General features: G+C 44.9%; 1 protein-coding gene across 1 annotated transcript; it reads left to right on the plus strand.

Moving 5' to 3' along the window:
- The first annotated feature begins 11,516 nt into the window (after nt 1-11,516).
- LOC142010724 (taste receptor type 2 member 7-like) lies at nt 11,517-12,482 on the plus strand. The gene has a single exon (XM_074989140.1). The coding sequence runs from the start codon at nt 11,517-11,519 to the stop codon at nt 12,480-12,482; it is 966 nt and encodes a 321-aa protein (XP_074845241.1).
- The last annotated feature ends 6,276 nt before the right edge of the window (nt 12,483-18,758 follow it).

An 18,758-nucleotide genomic window follows, 5' to 3' on the forward strand; every position in this document is an offset into this window, starting at 1 on the left:
TGCACTGTTTAATAAAAGTGTGTCTGGGAGGGGCCCTTTAAGGGAGCGACTTGCTGTTGAGTCCGCCCCGTGACCCTGTCTGCAGCTGTGCCTGGCTCCCTTATTTCGATGTGTGCTACTTTGCCGTGTAGACGTTCCCTCGCTGTGCCTATTTCGATGTTGGGCTGAGCAACGTCGAAGTTGAACATCGACGTTGCCAGCCCTGGAGGACGTGTAGACGTTATTCATCGAAATAGCCTATTTCGATGTCGCAACATCAAAATAAGCTATTTCGAAGTTGGGTGCACGTGTAGACGTAGCCCAAGAAACACATCCAAACTGAGAAAATGAAGTCAAGACGGAGGCAGTGTACTCCTCAAACCATCCTGGGGACTCTCCAATACAATGGCTACTGTGAACAGGAATTATATTCATGACTTTATTTTGCGTGTATCTGTAAATCTCCAGTGCTTAAGACTAAAGGGTGTATTTTAAGAAATTCCTGACCTACCCCCCTGTTCCTAACTTTAGTTGCTATATAACCCTGAATACTTGGGAAAAAAAATCACAGCAACTACATCCAAGTGGGACCAAGCAAGTGGGATGAGGAAGAAATATGCGTTAACTGCTGGGAATCTTGGAAGTGTCAGTGTTGGTTTTGGAGGATAGTACATTTGAACTGTGGAATCCCACCTGCCACAGAAAGAGGCCAATGAATATATGTGCACCTATATTTGTGTCTAAGAGGCCATAACTAGAGACGGTGCCTGGACCATGGCCACACCTATGCAGCTGGAAACAAATGGGATCTAAAAGTTGGTTACAATAGAATGGACTGGTGTGAGGAACATGAGCTACATTCTGTGACAGGCCTGAAAACTTTTAATTGTTCAGTGGTGAATGAAATTAGTTTAACAAGAATTTGCAAAAATAGTTTTATGTCTTCACATGACACTAGAGTCAGCTCTCATTTTCGATCTGGGTTCAGAATCACTTCCCAATTGACTTTCCTGGCTGTAATGGGTTTAAAGAGTGTACATGAAGGAAGACATTGCAGTTCTCAATTATATTTGGCAAAAAATATAGCCCTTGTGTCTTTCAGCCTTAAACAAACACTTTTACCAAAATCTCCAAAGGGTGTATGAGACAGTATGTGCCTCTGCTAACCCCTGCAGATTGTCATTCCTTACTAGAATTTTCAACAAGTTCACACAGACTTCTGACTGCAAAATGATTAGACTACACTGAATTGCATCCAATATGCTCAAGCTCTGTAATTTGCCTGTGAAAATACTCTGAGGCAGACGAAAGAGAACACTGATGTGAAAAGTTGAAAGCAAGTGGAAGAGATGTTCTCTGCCATGTTTTCAATGACATTTGAAGCAAAGTACTCCTGTACCCTCTTGGCTGGTCATCCACGGAAAGAAGAAATGAAAAACTCTGACCAATTGATTATGACAGCCTGAAGTATCAACAGCTGTTAGAGAGAGAGATTTAATATGTCTGAAACTATGAGCTCAAAATACATGTGTAATGCAGATAGACCAAGGTTGCTGGCACCAGGGATAGAACCTGCAAGTCTAAAGCCCTGCACTCTACTGCACAAGCTAAAGGCCGGTAGAGCAGAGACTTCACTCACCCCAGCCGAGATCTCAGTGCCTCTGGGTACTACATGCTTCCCTGGGCTGAGGAAGCACATCCTGAGCTCTTCCAGCAGTTCTTCCTGGCTAATGTCCCAATTGTAATGCTGACAGACCCAGGTTGCTGGCACTAGGGATCAAACCCATAAGCATAGGGTCTAAAGCTCTGCACTCTACCACATGAGCAAACAGTCTGGATAAATTGGAGAAATGGTCTGAGGTAAACAGGATGAAGTTTAATAAGGACAAATGCAAAGTGCTCTGCTTAGGAAGGAACAATCAGTTTCACACATACAGAATGGGGAGAGACTATCTAGGAACGACTACAGCAGAAAGGGATCTAGGGATTATAGTGGACCACAAGCTAAATATGAGTCAACAGTGTGATGCTGTTGCAAAAACAGCAAACATGATTCTGGGAGGCATTAACAGGTGTGTTGTGAACAAGACATGAGAAGTCATTCTTCCGCTCTACTCTGTGCTGGTTAGGCCTCAGCTGGAGTATTGTGTCCAGTTCTGGGCACCGCAGTTCAAACAAGATGTGGAGAAACTAGAGAGGGTCCAGAGAAGAGCTACAAGAATGATTAAAGGTCTAGAGAATGTGACCTATGAAGAAAGGCTGAAAAAATTGGGCTTGTTTAGTTTAGAAAAGAGAAGATTGAGGGGAGATGTGATAGCGGTTTTCAGGTATCTAAAAGGGAGTCATAAGGAGGAAAGAGAAAACTTGTTCTCCTTGGCCTCTGAGGATAGAACAAGAGGCAATGGACTCAAACTGCAGCAAGGGAGGTTTAGGTTGGATATTAGGAAAAAGTTCCTAACTGTCAGGGCGGTCAAACAGTGGAATAAATTGCCAAGGGAGGTTGTGGAGTCTCCATCGCTGGAGATATTTAAGAACAGGTTAGATAGATGTCTATCAGGGATGGTTTAGATAGTATTTGGTCCTGCCATTGAGGCAGGGGGATGGACTCGATGGCCTCTCAAGGTCCCTTCCAGTCCTAGTGTTCTGTGATTCTATGATTCTCAGCTGAGGCTGTAGAGCAGAGACTTTACTCACCCCAGATGAGGTCTCTGCCTCTGGGTACTATACATGTTTCATCTATTAGGTGCCCGACAAGATCAATTTTGTGTATCAAAGATTACAGAAATAAAGTAGTGAAAATTCATACCTATACTTGCTATAAAAATTAAGCGTACAAATATACATGAAAAGCAAACTCAGCTGTAAAGTTCACAAGTTTACAGAGTGATAGTTTATTTAAAATTGTTTCAGAAAAGATAGAAAAAAGAGACACACTGAAATGTTTTAGTGATCCCTCTCAAGGTTATGGTTAAAATGTTGATGAGTGTACCAGAAAATATCAGTGAAATAAAACTGGCATGTAAGAAATTCCATCTAATGGTGGACAAAATTATGAGATTATGAACTATTTTGCTCAAAACTCCCATTTGGGCTTCTTAAAAGAAAACATTTCTGAGAAAATTTAGTAGAAGAAACACTTGTCTGACAACAAGCATTGCATCAAGCTTTCCATCATTTCTTTCCTCCTTACCATCCCCTGAGCTACTGGACCTTCTCCTAATCCTGGGAGATATTCTGATCATATCGGTCCAGGGAGAGGACACAGATGGCATTGCTACTTCCATCAGCTTCTGCAAAGCCAAATTCTGGATAGCACTTGAGAAGTGCCACTTTATCTCTTCCTCTATCTCTCATCTTCCTGTGTCCCTTTCCTTCTCTACTTGATTTCTTTTATTTCCTATCTTTTTCCCTTTAACTTCTGTTTCATATGAATCTCACTTAACTGGCCACAACTATATTTTGCCACACTGATGTAAACCTGTCACTGGAAAGAGGCAGCTAAAAGTAGTGCCCTAACCAGCCAGAGCTAGTGAAAATTTGCCAGCTCTGGGGTTAGTTGATGAGATCAGTCCTGCCAACCAGGAGTTTTGGTGATGGGAAGGAAGGGGGCATTTGGCCTAATGTCCAGCATTTCAAAGGGGCCCAGAGTTCCACCTGCTGCTACTGCCTGGATTACTGAATTGTTGACATTATTCACTGTGGCTAAGGCTACACTGAGGTTTCCATTTGGGGACACATTTGTATTGTGAAATAGAAACTCCATGACCAAACACCACACTTGAAATGGAAGGGCTATTTCAACCATGGTATTTCATTCCCACTCTCCCTTCTTGTCAGAGGGATAGTGGGAAGTGCAAAATAGGCACTTTCTTCAAACCTCAGGGATGTGTAGCTGGCTCCAAGTTTGAAATTAGTTAACTAAAAATAACTTAAGCAATCTGAGCAAAGCAAATTGCATGTGTTCTTATAAGATAAGGCTACAATGTAGCCCTAGCCTAAGCATATGAGCCCTAAAAGTAATTAATTTCCTGTTTGTACACATTGCCACTCTAGATGTATGATAGCAAAGAGACATGATCGCCCTCATAGACTGGCAGCAAAGTGTGCCACACTTACAAACTTACAAGCAGCAATACGATGTCTTATATGTCTGTTCCTTACCAGTTGGGAGAAACATGCTGCTCTTTCCTCACCAGAGACCTGCTGCTCTAGCTGAGGGAGAACTGCCCTCCCTAGCTAAGTGATTTCCTTTGCATCAGCTCTGAGCCCCAGAACAGAGCTCATTCAGCAGCTAGGAGGCCATGCTACCACATAGCTTACATAGATCCTTGCTCATGACCCCCTAAAATGGAACATAACCGTAAGTTATAAGGGGGTGTCACTAGTGTCATGCATTGTGGGTATATGAGTATGCTAGGAAGTAGAAGGAGGGAATCAGGGACTGGGAATGCTGAATGGTAATCCAGGCAAGGCTCTGCCTCATCCAAGCTGGTAATGGAACACTGGGAAACAGGTTCCACCAGTGTGCAGAGCTAACCCAAATGAACATCACTTTACCTGCACTTTGGGTTTCTGGTCTTTTGCTTTCTGTCTTCCTGACAAGAGCCAGAGAAGGGGTGAACAGAAAACTTTTTACATGAATCTCCTCAGTCCATTTTGACCCCTGTTCCAAAGCACTGGTAAGGTTCTGTCTGGAGGCAAAGGATCAGTGCACTTGTTTTTCCAGGACAGGATTCATTAAGCCCTGTTTGCTTTTTCAGACTGTCTGAGGGTTCTTCCTTTTATTTTAAAATAGAAGATCTACCTATTTTATTTTTCTGCCTCCAAAGGCATTAAACTTTCTCTTAAAAGTGCAGGTCATGAATGGTGACCAGAGTTTTCCCTCAGGATGAAGGAATGTATTACATATGACAAAAAGAAAATAGGGCAAGACAGACGTAGTGTTGGGGTGTTTCAGCAAGTGGACAGCATGTGCCCAGAAGGGCAGTCTGGGGGGAGGGCCCTGGGGCACCCGGCACACCCTCATGGATGCCTGTGTTCCCTCCCCACAGGTGGTCCATGCGCTCAATGCCATGCTGCTCCAAAGGGTCATCTGACTAGGGGACCTGGACGCAGCTGTCGCCGGATGCGCTGCCATGGGGTTCCCGAACTGCTTTAGGGCCCTGGACAGGACCCACATCCCCATCCGCGCCCCAGACCACAGAGGAGGAAGATACGTAAACCGCAGGGACTACCACTCCGTGGTCCCGCAGGCCATGGTGGACAGTTGGGGCCACTTCCAGGACGTGTACGTGGGATGGCCCAGCTGCACACACAATGCCCGTGTTTTTAGGAACTTGGGCCTGTGCCAGCAGCTGGAGGCAGGGACCTACATACCCCAGAGGGATCTCCGGGAGACACCACTGTGCCCCCCTGCCTCATGGTGGATGCGGCCTACCCCCTCCAGCCCTGGCTCATGCGCCCGCACATTGGCCACCTCAACGCCAGCCAGGAGCAGTTCAACACCCTCCTGTAGCCAGACAGAATCCCCCTGCTCTACTCCATCTTGCCTGCCCCTCTTAGGTGCCTCAGAGCACACAGCACAAAGAGACAGCACAGTCTTGGAATTTTTTGAGAGCACACTGTCTGCTGGTGCCTCACAAACACATATGTGCTATGTCAGCATGACCCTGGACTGAAGAATACAGATAAGAGGGCTAACAGGCTAGCTGTCAGCCTCGGGGCTTCAAGCTGCCCTTAGCTGGTGTTGATAATTGATACACACACACTTGGTCCCAGGAGGGGAACTTTACTGCCCCTGTGAAAGTTTGCCTCATTTCTATAAATGTAGTTATCTCTGTCCTTACAAGTGTAACTGCCTTGTAAGCACTGGTGTCACAAAGACGAACCAGTACAATTGGCACCTTGAGATAAGGAAGAACCTATGTGCCCCAAGGGGTATAAAGAGGGGCTGGCAGCCTACTCTAACTGAGCTCCAATTTCCTGTGCTGCCGGTCAGGTAAGGTTATTGCCTCCCGAGGATCTAGGGGACCCCCTTACTCATACAGTTCTTCCCAAGGGATTCAGTGAACGACCTTGGCTATGCCGGAGTCGAAGGATGCAGGGGTGAGAATTATACCTGCAATGTTTTTTTTTTGTGAACATTTAATAGTAAGAGCTCTTTAGTCTGAGGCATCTGGTCCTCAAATGGGTAACTTTCTCTAATTGACATGTCATTTGTATCATCCTACTATAGTAGCTAAGCAAATAGAGCAATAACAGTGTAACCATTAAGATTTTATCTAACTTTTCCTCCAACTGTAACCATTAAGACTTTATATAATTCTGTAACCATTAAGATTTTCATTTCTGCTTTGGAATAAATAGTAACCATGTTTAAGCTTCAGCCTGACTCCTTCTAGTTGCTGTAACTCGGCCAAACACAAACAAAGAACCTTAGCCAGTTTGGCTACAGTCAGCCTCGTCAGTGGTAAGGTGCAGTAAAAGCTGGGCCCTGAGTCATGCTGCCTCCACTGAGCAGACTCTTGGGGCACCCATACCCGGCCATCGGCTGACAGAATTGGCGCAGCGAGCAGGGTTGTGTTATTGGCTGAAACACAGCAACATGAAGTCAGTCACGATGAACACAGATTTCAGCAAAATAGAGAAGGAATTCACCGGGGAAGGATGGGGTGACCCTAAGTGGGACAAAGAAGTGTTGGAAAAGAACTGGGGACAATCAGAGGAATTATGGTTGCAGTTCTGTAAGCGGAGAACTGCTTGTAAACTGAAAGGGAAAAAGGAATATTGGAGTAGTTGCATCTGGCTGTGAGAAACAGCTTCTTGGACAAAAGCTGATTATAAGACCTTGAAGAAACTGCCCAACTCTGAAAGCTTCAGTTCAAGTTCTTAACTCTTTGTGGTACAAAGTGTAGTGTAAGCATTTATGTTGCTGTGTATGTGTATATGTCATGGAGTTTTGTTTACATTAATTGTTTTGCTAACGTGTTTATGTCACAATCTGATAACTTGCCCTTGCAGCAACAAAGCAACATTGTTGAGAGCAAGAGGGAGGCTTTCATCCAGGGGTGGACAGTTGATGCTGGCACGGGCTTCCCCCAGCCAGCTGCCACACCCAGCTGCCAGGCCCACCATGTGGGGGTGTGGGTCCGCGAGGCCCTGCATGCCCACTTCGATCAGGGAGACCCCTGAGTACTTCCATGGCCTTCCCCAGAGGACCCCCCACACACACAGCCTGCACTGCCCACATGCCGCCCCCAACACCCGCACGCCAGCCCCCCAACAAGCACACACCTTCAGTTATTTCGAAATAAAACTTTTTTAAAAAAAAAAAAAACTGCTAACTGTTTTGTGCACAAAAGAAACTGCAACCAATATACAAGGGGGGACAACTATATACATGGAGGACAACTAGGCAAATGGGGGCCCGGGGGACAGCTTGGCCATTGGCCCATCAGTCTGGGGCGGGGGTAGAGGGGCACGACCCCTGGTGGGTACAGCTCGCGACCCCCCCCTCATCCACGGTCCTTGGCGTGGCCATCTGGGGGCTGGGAGGACTGGCAAGTATGTCCGGGATGCCTCCACTGGCCAGTCTTCAGCCCCAGGGGGCTCTGGTCCTGGGGACCTTGCAGGCGGCATGGCAGGCGGGGCAGCAGGCGGTGAGGCAGGTGGGGCAGCAGGTGGGGCAGCGGGGGGCATCGAGTGGAGCGGCAGAAAGGGCGGCCCAGAGGGCAGCTGGGGGCGGGAGCCAGGTGATGGCCTCCTGGATTGAGCCGGCTATGTTCTGGAATACCCCCATGAAATCCTTCCACGCTGCCCACCACCAGGTGGACTCCTCCCAGTCAAAGTGAAATCTCTCCTCCTCCACCTCCATCTGCTGCCAGAGAGCTGCCAGGAGCTGGGGGTCCACAGGGGCCATCCCCAGGGTCTGGCGGTGGCGGGACCGTCCTGCTGGCCTTGGGGGTGTCTCCGGGCGCTGGCAGTGGCTGACCTCCAGCAGGCTGTCGGGGACGACAGAGGGTGCCTGGCTGCCGGGGCGTAGGATGGTGCAGCTGCAGAGAGGGAGAGAGGGAGGAGAAGGCTGTTAGTACCATGCCCTGGCCCCTGGCCTGTTCCCCCTGATCCCCTTGGGTGCAGGGTCTCCGTCCCTGTCAGTGGGTGTGATGTCCCTGTTGGCTGTCCCCATAGCATTGTCCCCCCACCCCTGGGGTTAAGGCACAGTGCTGTCCATGGGTTAGGGTGCTGACAGGCACTGATGGCTGTGCCGCCATCCTGGGACCATGCTGTGGCTGGGCGGTTGTGGGTTGGGGTCTGCTGGGGGTGTGTGAGGCTCCCAGTCATGTCTGGTGCCCCCGCCCTGTGGCCCATAGGTGTGTGCCCTGTGGGGTACGTGCCCGACCGTCCATTGCCGCGGTCAGGGAAAGCCCGGTGGGCAGATGCCCAGCTGGTGCTCCTGGAGGGGAGGTCTATGAGGAGCCTCCCCTCCTCACTGCTGGACCCCTCCTCCGCTGTCCTGAGGGGGGCTTCTCAGGTGGGCCTGGGGGTGCAGGGCTGGCCTCTGGGCCAGATGCCGGCTCTGAGATCTGCTGGAGCTCAGTGGCCGTGGTTTCAAGGGTGGCCAGGGAAAGGAGGTATCCAGGGGGCCCAGGATAGCCCTGATCTCCCTCTAATAGTGGCAAGCAGCGGGGGCGACCCCAGACCGACTGGCCGAGTCCTGGGCCCAGGCTTACCCCTGCAGTAATTTCTCCACCTTACTCTGGACATGATCCGGAGTGCAGGCAGGGTGACCCCAGACAGCCAGGCCCTCGGCCCGTCAGGCAAATGCTTTTGCGTTCTGCCGCTTGCTCCCCATCACGTGGAGCAACTCCTCTTCACCCCAGGAGATGAAGACACCATGCCATACTGCCAGACTGTTCACACCAGTCAGCCAGCATCATTGTCTGAAACCCAGGGCTGCAGCTGATCCTGCCACTGGCCTGCTACCCATTGTTCCCAGGTCTACATGGGCCCTCTGGTTCACTGTGAGACCACTAGCTAGGGGTCGAGGAACTGCCTGAACCTTTGTGCCTGTACTGCTGCCATGTACTCCAAGGTCCCTGGTCTGCTTAAGACCATAAGCCTGCCAACTGCCAGCCATTCTTGAAAACCAGGACCTACCGGAAACTACAGTTCTGCTACCCTTTACCTTAATCATCCACCAGGAGAAGGAAAAAACAAACAAACGACAAAAAAAAAAAAAAAGCAGGACCACATGAATACCCAGAAACCAACTATTTCAAGATAGGCCCAAGAAGGTTAACAACAGAACACCATTTGTCATATAGCCCCGAGCTCAAACCTCTGAAATGAATAATTGAAAACCTACCACCTATTCTAGATCATTATGTCACACTCCGGAAGGCCTAGGTAACAGGCCTGTCCTGTCCTATAGACGACCTCCTAACCTAATGAAGATTCTCACTAGCAATCACAGGCTACACCACAGTAATATTAATCCTGGAATTTTTCCTTGCAACAAACCCCATTGCCAACTTTATCCACATATTTATTCTTGGGATACCATCACTGGACCTACCCACATTAATTACAAGATCAGGGGCTCATTCTCATCCACCTCAACCAATGTTATATATGTCATCATGTGCAAGCAATGCCCCCCTACAATGTACACTGGGCAAACCAGGCAAACACTTTGCCAAAGAATGAATGGACGCAGAGCAGACATTTGGAATCTCAATACACATAAGCCTGTCAGTGAGCATTCCAATGGAGTGGGCCATTCTGTTAAAGACCTGAGAATATGTATCCTATAACAAAGAGACTTTAAAAGCAGGTTACATGGGGGGATTTGAGAACTTTGGTTCATACTCGTATTCGACACATTAACACTTGGAATGGACAAAGACAGCAATTATGTCACACATTACAAGGACTGCTTCCCTTCCTTTGATGCTAGTAATTATCTCAAGTAAGACACTTAACTTCCCCCACCCCTCACCTCCCTCCTTCAGTTCCATGTATTCGATTTGTCAGTTTTTATTGAATTTATTTTGGATCTGTATGCTATATAATTGAGTCTGGACTGGGAATACTATAGATCTGAAGAAGTGGGTCTATCCCACAAAAGTTCATCACCTAATGAATAAGTTTGTTAGTCTTTAAAGTGCCACATGACTGCTGTTTTGTTTAGTTAGAATACAGGGTAACATGGCTACCTCTCTGTTATTATCACCTAATGATGTGGACATGTCCAAGTTTTCAGAGCTGTCTGCAGCTACTTATCCAGAGGACACAGACCTACCTAACCTGCTGTACAACCCAGAGTGGGACTGTAGAGGTAGGAAGCAGCCCAGGGAATGGTCTGCCAGAGCCAGAGTCATTGCGTTGCAGCTTGGATCCCCACTCACGAGCTGCTGGCATGACCTGCTGCTTGGGCCCTGGGCTGGGGTACAGTGGAGTGGGTGGGCCTACACCCTCTCCTCAACCCCAGGAGAAATAGGCCCTTGCCTCTCCTAACCCACACTGCCTTAGTTGGGTGCCTGCTACTCTGCCTCACACCAGGGCAAACGACTGCTACTGTTGGATTGTTCAGCCCTGCTAAAAGGCAGCTGGGTCTTATTAACTGATGCCCTGCCTTACTCCAAGGACAGGGCTTAGATATGGTGTGGCTCAGCCTGCTGACAAGGCACTGAGCTTTACTGGCTGCTGCCCCTGCCTGACTCCTCCGCCCAGCTGAAAGAGCACTGTGCTTTATTAACCGCTGCCTGCTCTGTGCCAGGGCCAGAGCACTTACATTGTGGTTTTCAGCCCTGCTGGAAGACACGAAGCCTGCTAGACTGTTGCCTTTCCCTGCTCTGCCCCACCGTGGGGCAAGGTGCCTGAAGTTTGTGTAGTTGCTTCCTCCATCTCAGAAGAGGCACTGAGCCCTATACTGACCACCCGGAGATTTTTAGTGAGGTGCTATGACCTTTTCTGCCCTGGAGGGTGTGAACCCCTAGCACCGAACTCCTACTGGCCCCTATCTGGACATTTATCTGAAAACTTTGTCATAGTTACCTAAATGTATTTCTCAATTTCCATTGACCATTGCCATATGTATCTAAGATTATTTCTTTTCTTGGAAGCCAATTTAAAATTCAGTTTCTATCACATTGTTATTTTGGAAAACACATACCATATTCAACACATACCATATTCAAATAAGTGTTTAGGTTTTAAATTTATGAAAATACTAATTTGATTAATCACTAATAGCCTGTCCTGGAAACGGACATGCAAATATCTTATTTTCATAAACTAGACATTTAGTAATGGGATAGATGCTAGATCTGAATCTTCATGAAAGGCCTGGGTATATATGAACAGCAGGTGAAACTCATTTTTCATACTGCTTTTGAACATGCATTGGAGAGAAATAATTGTATGTATCGCTGAGCCAGACATGAGCAGTTTTCTGAAACAAGTCTTCTGAACTGATGTCTTTTGAACCAAGTGTTCTGGAAAGTCACGAGAAGTGAAAAACAAACTAAGAATTAAGGATGACAAATTATTTAGCTTCTGACATTTTTTATCTGATCATAACAGCAATACAATTTTTAGCAGGAGCTTTTGCAAATGGATTTATTGTTGGCTTGAATTGTATTGATTGGGCCCAAAGGAAAACACTGACTCCGTTTGATATGATCCTAACCAGTCTGGCTTTCTCTAGATTTTGCTTACAATTCCTTGTGACATTAGACAATTCCGTGTTTTTGTTATATCCAAATTTCTATACTCCAGTCCAAAGAATCCAGTCTTTTGAAATCATCTGGCTCTTCATAAACAATGTCAATGTCTGTTTTTCAAGCTGCCTTTCTCTGTATTATTGTGTGAAGATTGCCACTTTCAAGCACTTTATCTTCAACTGGTTAAAACTGAGACTCTCCATTCTGGTACCTTGGCTTCTTTTCGGCTCTGTCCTGTACTCCATGGTTATTGCACTCTGTTTTACAATATTCAGCTATTCCTATTCCTATTGGATATCCTCTGGCAACTCCACAGATAATCTATCAAACAATGGAATGCTGTCAGAACGCAAAAAAAAGGATACTGCAGAGTTGACTTTTTGGATGCACAGCATGGGATCTATTTTGCCCCTTAGCATATTTATCACTTCTTCTGTTATGTTAATCCTGTCCCTTTGGAGACACATTGGGAAAATGAACCAAAATTCAGTCCTTAATCCTGGTTTTAGGAATCCCAGCACAGATACCCATGTGCATGCACTTAAGTCTCTGCTGTCATTTTTCATCCTTCACGTTATTTATTGTGTGGCTTCAATATTGTCAATAGGAAACCTACCCTACATCAAACAAAAATGGAAGATTATGGTGTGTATTTTAGTATCTTCTGCATACCCTTTCCTACACTCCTTTATCTTAATTCTGGGCAACCCCAAATTAAAACTCGCCTCATCAAGGATTCTGCATTCTACCAATTCCTGTTTCCGAGAGACTACTTCATAATATCTATTCCCATTCGTACGGATCCCAAAGTTTCACTACCTTTCACACAAAAGTGGGAAACTTCTCTATTTTTCCCTTTTCTATATTGTCCTCCCTTTTATTGATTTGGACACTTTCTAACTGTTGTACGACAGAGAGCCACCGACAGTTTCAAGAGGATTATTTTCAGATTCTGAGCCAATTCCCACTCAGACTCTTCCAGCTCTGCTATCCTTTTAAGGAAAGATTGGTCATTTGATCAGCTATATGGCATGAATATAAGATTAAGGAAAACAAGACAAGATCACCTAATAATTTTCACATGGTGTTTTTCAGCTAGGATTGAACTTTGATCTCACACAGGGAATTGACATTTCTGCTTATAAATAAATAAACCAGCTATTGCTAGAAATGGGATGATGTGAAAATTGCAACCCATGCATGGACTGGTTTGTTCCTAGTTTGTGGGAGAAAGTACAATCATAGCACAGACCAGTGGGATTTAATGAAAAAGGCCAATCACAACTTTCTGTCCCCCAACACCTCTAAAAGTTATCTGGGTGATAAGGCTTAGTTACTACGGCCCCTTTATGCCTGAAGAGATGGTGGTGAGAGGCAGCAGTGAGGATCTATGGGCAGCATTTGAGTCTGCAGCTTCTCTCGTGCCTTATCCGTCCAATATTGGATTTGCACAGTCGATTGCAATAACCGCATGTCAATCTATTTCAGAATTCTGCAGTCTGAGAGTTTTTCCTTCTATGAAGAAGTTATTGTGTGTGGCATGCACATATACTATCAAAGGATGATGTGCCCTGTCATAGCAATCATTGCCAGGTATTTTGATCTGATGATATAGATTCCCAGGATTTTGAATCAATGTTGAACTTTTTCATTGTGTTTTTGCATGTATCCTTGAATCTTAGCTTTGGTCTTCCTCTTGTTCTGAACCCACATGACAGTTCACTGATGAGGATTTCTTTGGGAAGACCTTTGTCACCCACTATTTCCACATGATGAAACCACCATAGTCTTTTGCTGTTAAGGATCACTATGAGGCTGGGTATGCCAGTTCTTGACAGGACATCTGCATTTGAAACTTTATCTTGCCAATTCTGCAGAAGCAGTGGAGATGGAAGCTGCTCAATTTTTTCTCCTGGTTTGAGGAGGTGGTCTGTGCCTCAGAACCATATAGCATATAGCAGGGTACTCAATACACATGCCTGGTAGATTAGTATCTTTGTTTTCACTATCAGTTTAGGATAGTTCCATGCTCATTTCGTAAGTCTGCCAAAAATCATAGCTGCATTCCCAATTCTGATGTTCAGTTCTTCGTCCATGGATAGATTTGTGGTAACAGTAGGTCCAAGGTAACAGAATTGTTGAACCACATCTAATGGGCTGTTATTCAGAATGACAGTGAATCCCTGAGGTATACCTTGAGTGAATACAACAGTTTTCTTCATGCTTCTGTCAAGGGAAAACAACTTGCAGGCTTTCGATAGAGAATCCATCAGTAACTAGCATTTCTTCATTATGAGTGACAACAGCTGCGTCATCTGTGAAGAGGAGTTCCCTAATGAAGACTTTCTCGACTTTAGTTTTGGCCTTGAGTCTTGCCAGGTTGTAGAGAGAGCCATCTAATCTTGTGTGGAGAAATACATCTCTCCGTGAGTTTTGAAATGTGCAATTTAAAAGAACTGAGAATAATATGCCTAAGATGGTAGGGGCAAGAACACACCCTTGTTTGACTCTGCTGTTCATTGCAAATGGTTCCAATGTAGATCTACCATATTGCACTGTTGCTTTCATATTTCTGTGAACGGATGTTATAATCTTGAGAAGGGTCGGTGAGCAGCCAATCTTGGTTAATACTCTGTATAGTCCTAATCTACTCTGTCAAACGCCTTTGTTAGGCTTACTTAGAATCTAGTCTAAACTGACTATAGCTTCCTCTTGTGAATAAGCAACTGTGTCATCATATGACTTTCACTGAAAGGCTGTAATGGAAAGATAAGTATGAAAACTTGAATATTTGACAGGGAAAACTTCAATAATTGAAATAATAGTGTTTAGGCAACAGTTCCAAAAGTACAACCTGCCATTTCTGAGAGACCATTTGAACCCTCAGTTCACTTGAGTGCACACATCAAAGTACCTGCATTTCTACTGACCTGAGGACACAATTGGCAATTTTTTCAGGACTAAACTTCACTCAAAGAAGGAAACTTAATTTCAGCCATTTAAATTCATCCCGAGATACTAAAATTCTATGCTTGAGCCATATATTTTTATCAAGGTAACCTAGCCATATTGTAAATTTTATAAATCACTTATTAGTTACCTCTAACTAGTTTATTTATGAGTAATTTAGCAAGAAGCTTGAACATAAAGTGAGACTTGTTTGGTTTGATAATTCTGTGATACATTATCACTAACAGAATATAAATGTGCATTTATAGGATGTAAAGGATTGTTCATGTCTTGAAAAATATTTTCACAAAGGATTAAATAATAAAAATAAATTAGTGGCAAGATTGTGGTTGTTCATGTTTGCAAGTGGAGGAGTTTCCAGGATAGTGTAGTAATAGGTCCAACAGCAAAAGGAAAATCCCTTTTTAAAAGGGAACCAGGCAAAGAACATTAAAGATGGTTGAAAAATTATGACATTGAAAAAAATTGCAATAGTTAGTTAAAATTAATCCAGGAAAGGCACCAGGCTCCTTTTGTGAGATTTGGACCAAAGTAATTTGGGATGTATGTGACAGCATGTAGTATATGACTGTGACAATTTATAAATAACATTACTGTAACTGAAAGTGGAGTAGTACCTCCATTTGGCACACATGGTTGGAGATGTGCAGCAAAACTACCCTGGTCCATGCTATCGAAGAGTACTCAGCTACTTGCCATAGCTAGAAATGCATATCTAGATGGTTGCCATAGCCAGAAATGCATACCTTGCAGTTGAGTGTAAGGTCTAGTTTAGACCAAGCCTTTATTTTACAAGGATCTGTAAATCTCCAGTAGCGAAGAGTAAAGCATATATTTTAATAAATTCCTGTTCAAACCCTGTGCGCCTTACTTGACTTGCTATATATCCCTAGAAGTCACAGCAAGCGTATTCAAGTGAACATGGAAAGTGGGAAGAGGAAGAAATGTACATAAATTGCTGGACATTTTGGAAGTGTCAGCATTGGTTTTGGAGGATAGCACAATTGAGCTGTGCAGTCCCATCTCCCACAGAAAGAGGCCAAACAGGAGATGTGCACCTGTGTACTCTTGTGTGTGAGGGGGAATGGGGCAGTTGCCCCGGGGCCTGGCATTTCAAACAGACCCAGAGCTCCAGCCACTATCACTGCCCACTGAAATGGGAAAGGAAGAGTGATTTGGAAAGAAGCACCACATTCTTTGGATTTACTTTTGAAATAATGCTTTTTGTATATAGATGCTCCATGGGCTCTTTCAAAGCAGCCCCCTTCTTTCAAAAAATTTTTCAAATGAATTTGCTAGTGTAGATGCAGCCACAGTTTCTACACACATATAGCCTTATTTCTAAATAGGCTCTATTCCCTGTGACTGGGTCTACACATGCCCCTTTCTTTCGAAAGGGGCATGTTAATGAGCAGGTTTGAAAGATGCTAATGACTTGCTGCAATGAATATGCAGTGCCTCATTAGCATAATGGCCACTGCGGTGATTTGAAATTGCGGCTTTTCGAATCGCGTGCCACCCATGCAGACAGGACCTTCCAAAAGGACTCCCTGCAGTTTTCAAAAGCCCTTCTTCCTTCAGAAAGGACGATGGGCTTTTGAAACCTGTGGGGGGTCCTTTCGGAAGGTCTCGTCTCCATAGGCAGCACAGGATTCGAAAAGCCGCACTTTTGAATCGCCGCAGCTGCCATTATGCTAACGAGGTGCTGTATATTCATTGCAGCACCTCATTAGCATCTTTTGAACTGCTCATTAACATGCCCCTTTTGAAAGGAAGGGGCATGTGTAAACCCAGTCTGTATATACAACACCTATTTCTAAATAGCTATTTTGAAATAGGCATTATTCCTTGTAGAATAAGGTTTACTGATTTTGAAATTATTTCAAAATAGTGGTTGCTTTGTGTAGATGCTAGGATAGTTATTTTGAAATAATGACTGTTTTGTCAAAATAACTTCGCTGGGTAGGCCTACCCTAGAATATATTTCCCCCCTTATCCTATGTATCTTCATCTATTTTGTTAATCTTATTCCTTCCAAAACATACCAGGAAAGTGAATCCTAAATCAGATTTTAATCCAAGTGTCAGAAACTTCAGTACCGAAGCCCGCGTGCCTGTGATTAAGTCTCCACTTTCTTTTCTGTTGCTGTACATTATTTAATATGTCACTTTAACATTATCAATTGGCAGCCCATCCTATGTCACTGATGAATGGAAAATTACAATGCTTGTATTTCTAATTGCTACCTCTCCATCTCTGTGCTCTATTATCTTGATTCTGGGCAACACCAAATTAAAACTGGCTTCAGCAAAGATTCAGCACTCTGCTAACTGCTGATTCACAAGGTTAACTCATAATATCTATTCCTATGCTTCCAGATCCAGAATGTTCAACAATTTTGTAAAGCACAGTGGCAAAAAAAAAAAAAAAGAAATTCTTCTATTTTCTCATTTATTTCTGTGTTTTCCATGTTATTTTTCATTTAAAATCTCTTCTGTAGTTCTACAATAGAGAAAGCACGGGTGCTTTCCATGAAGCTTATGTGCACACTCCACACCAATTCTCACTCAAGCTCTTCAAATGAATGTTTGTTTCCTTTATCAGCTTTGCTACCCTTTTAAGGAGAAACTGCTCACTGTACCTGATGTTCAATGTACACATATGTCTAAAAAAACAGGATGACACCACCAAACTCATGTTCACATGATACATTTGGTGTGGAACTGTCGTGTATAAACTATCTGCACAGGCATTATCACCCCGGTGAGTCAGGGACAGCACGATTTTGACAGGAAGGGGCTGTATGATAGAATCCCCACAGATACATGAAGCTTTAAATTGTCATTGCTTGCCCATTGGCAACACTGTAACGGTTCTTTTTGACTGGTAGGTCCACCAGGAATTTGAATTGTTCCATGCTCTCATCCAAATTCATGAGTCAGGGGTATTCAGATTTGTATGGGGCAATCTGATTGGGTGAGCCTGGATGCCTTCCAGAACTTTCTATCAGAGTGTGGACCTAGTTGAGGACTTTACCTGCATGGTAATGATCTCATGAATTATTCATGAGGACTTTCTATAAAAGCAGGGCATGTGGCCCATTCTGGGCGGCCCTGGATGGGAAGGTGTGGCGTGCAAGAGCGTCCGCCAAGTCCCTAGGCCAGCCCTTCAGGGCCAAGACCCAATAGAGGTGCAAGACTCTCACCACCAAGAGAGGTGCAAGACTGTTACCAGCCTGCGTTCCTGAAGCAGCGGCTTCAGCAGCAAGGCAGTGTCCCTGAGAGCAAGCATGCCAGAGGTCAAACTGGCCTGTGTCTGCACAGGTACTGCGTCTCTGGTGTTGCGAACCCCAGGGCCTGCCACGAGTCCAGCAGTGCCCGCCTTCATCACCTGCTCAACCAGCTGCGATCTACTACCGGATGTGACAAATCTTTATCAAACAAGTATCCTAACCTACCGGCAGCCCTGTGCTTTGTGCAGGGACTGCAAACAAGGCAATACCTCCCTGCCAGTAGCTTAAGGGACCCTAGCAGGGGAGCAGGGTTGATCCCCCTGCTGTGTGCCTGTCAGGCAGGGCAGGCACAGTACCCCGAGGACCAACCTTAGGCTGGGCCTTGATGGCCGCTGGCTGGGTTCTAGTACAAGAGACACTTATTAAGACTTCTTGTAGCTTGGAACTGTTACCGCTTCAATTAACTTGTTTATCATCGATAGTTCTTTTAAATGTTAGTTTTAATAGATAAGTTGGTTTTTTTTAATAGGAACCTTAGTGATAGATAGGATTGTTAATTAAGTTAGTAATAGATAGGATTGTTAAACCATTTTTGTAGTAAATTATAGGTAATATTTGTAAGTTTATAAATAACCTAGCTAGGGGGAAAATTGTTATTAGCTTGTTAAAATATTGGTCCCAACAAAGAATACTTATCAGGGTGAAGGCGTGGCCTCCCCTCTCCTTGTCTTATCTATTTGGCTTGATAGAGAGGTAACAACCTCCACTGTCTTTTTAAAAAATCACTATTACTATTGGGATCGGAGTAGCAACCCAGTCCCCGGTAAGGGTAAAGAGGAGTAACGCCCTCTCCC

Source organism: Carettochelys insculpta, chromosome 3 (genome assembly GCF_033958435.1).
Source record: "Carettochelys insculpta isolate YL-2023 chromosome 3, ASM3395843v1, whole genome shotgun sequence".
Lineage (NCBI taxonomy): Eukaryota > Metazoa > Chordata > Testudines > Carettochelyidae > Carettochelys > Carettochelys insculpta.

Coding starts and splice junctions, on each gene's coding strand:
- LOC142010724 (XM_074989140.1), top strand. CDS start 11,517: ATGACAAATTATTTAGCTTCTGACATTTTTTATCTGATCATAACAGCA.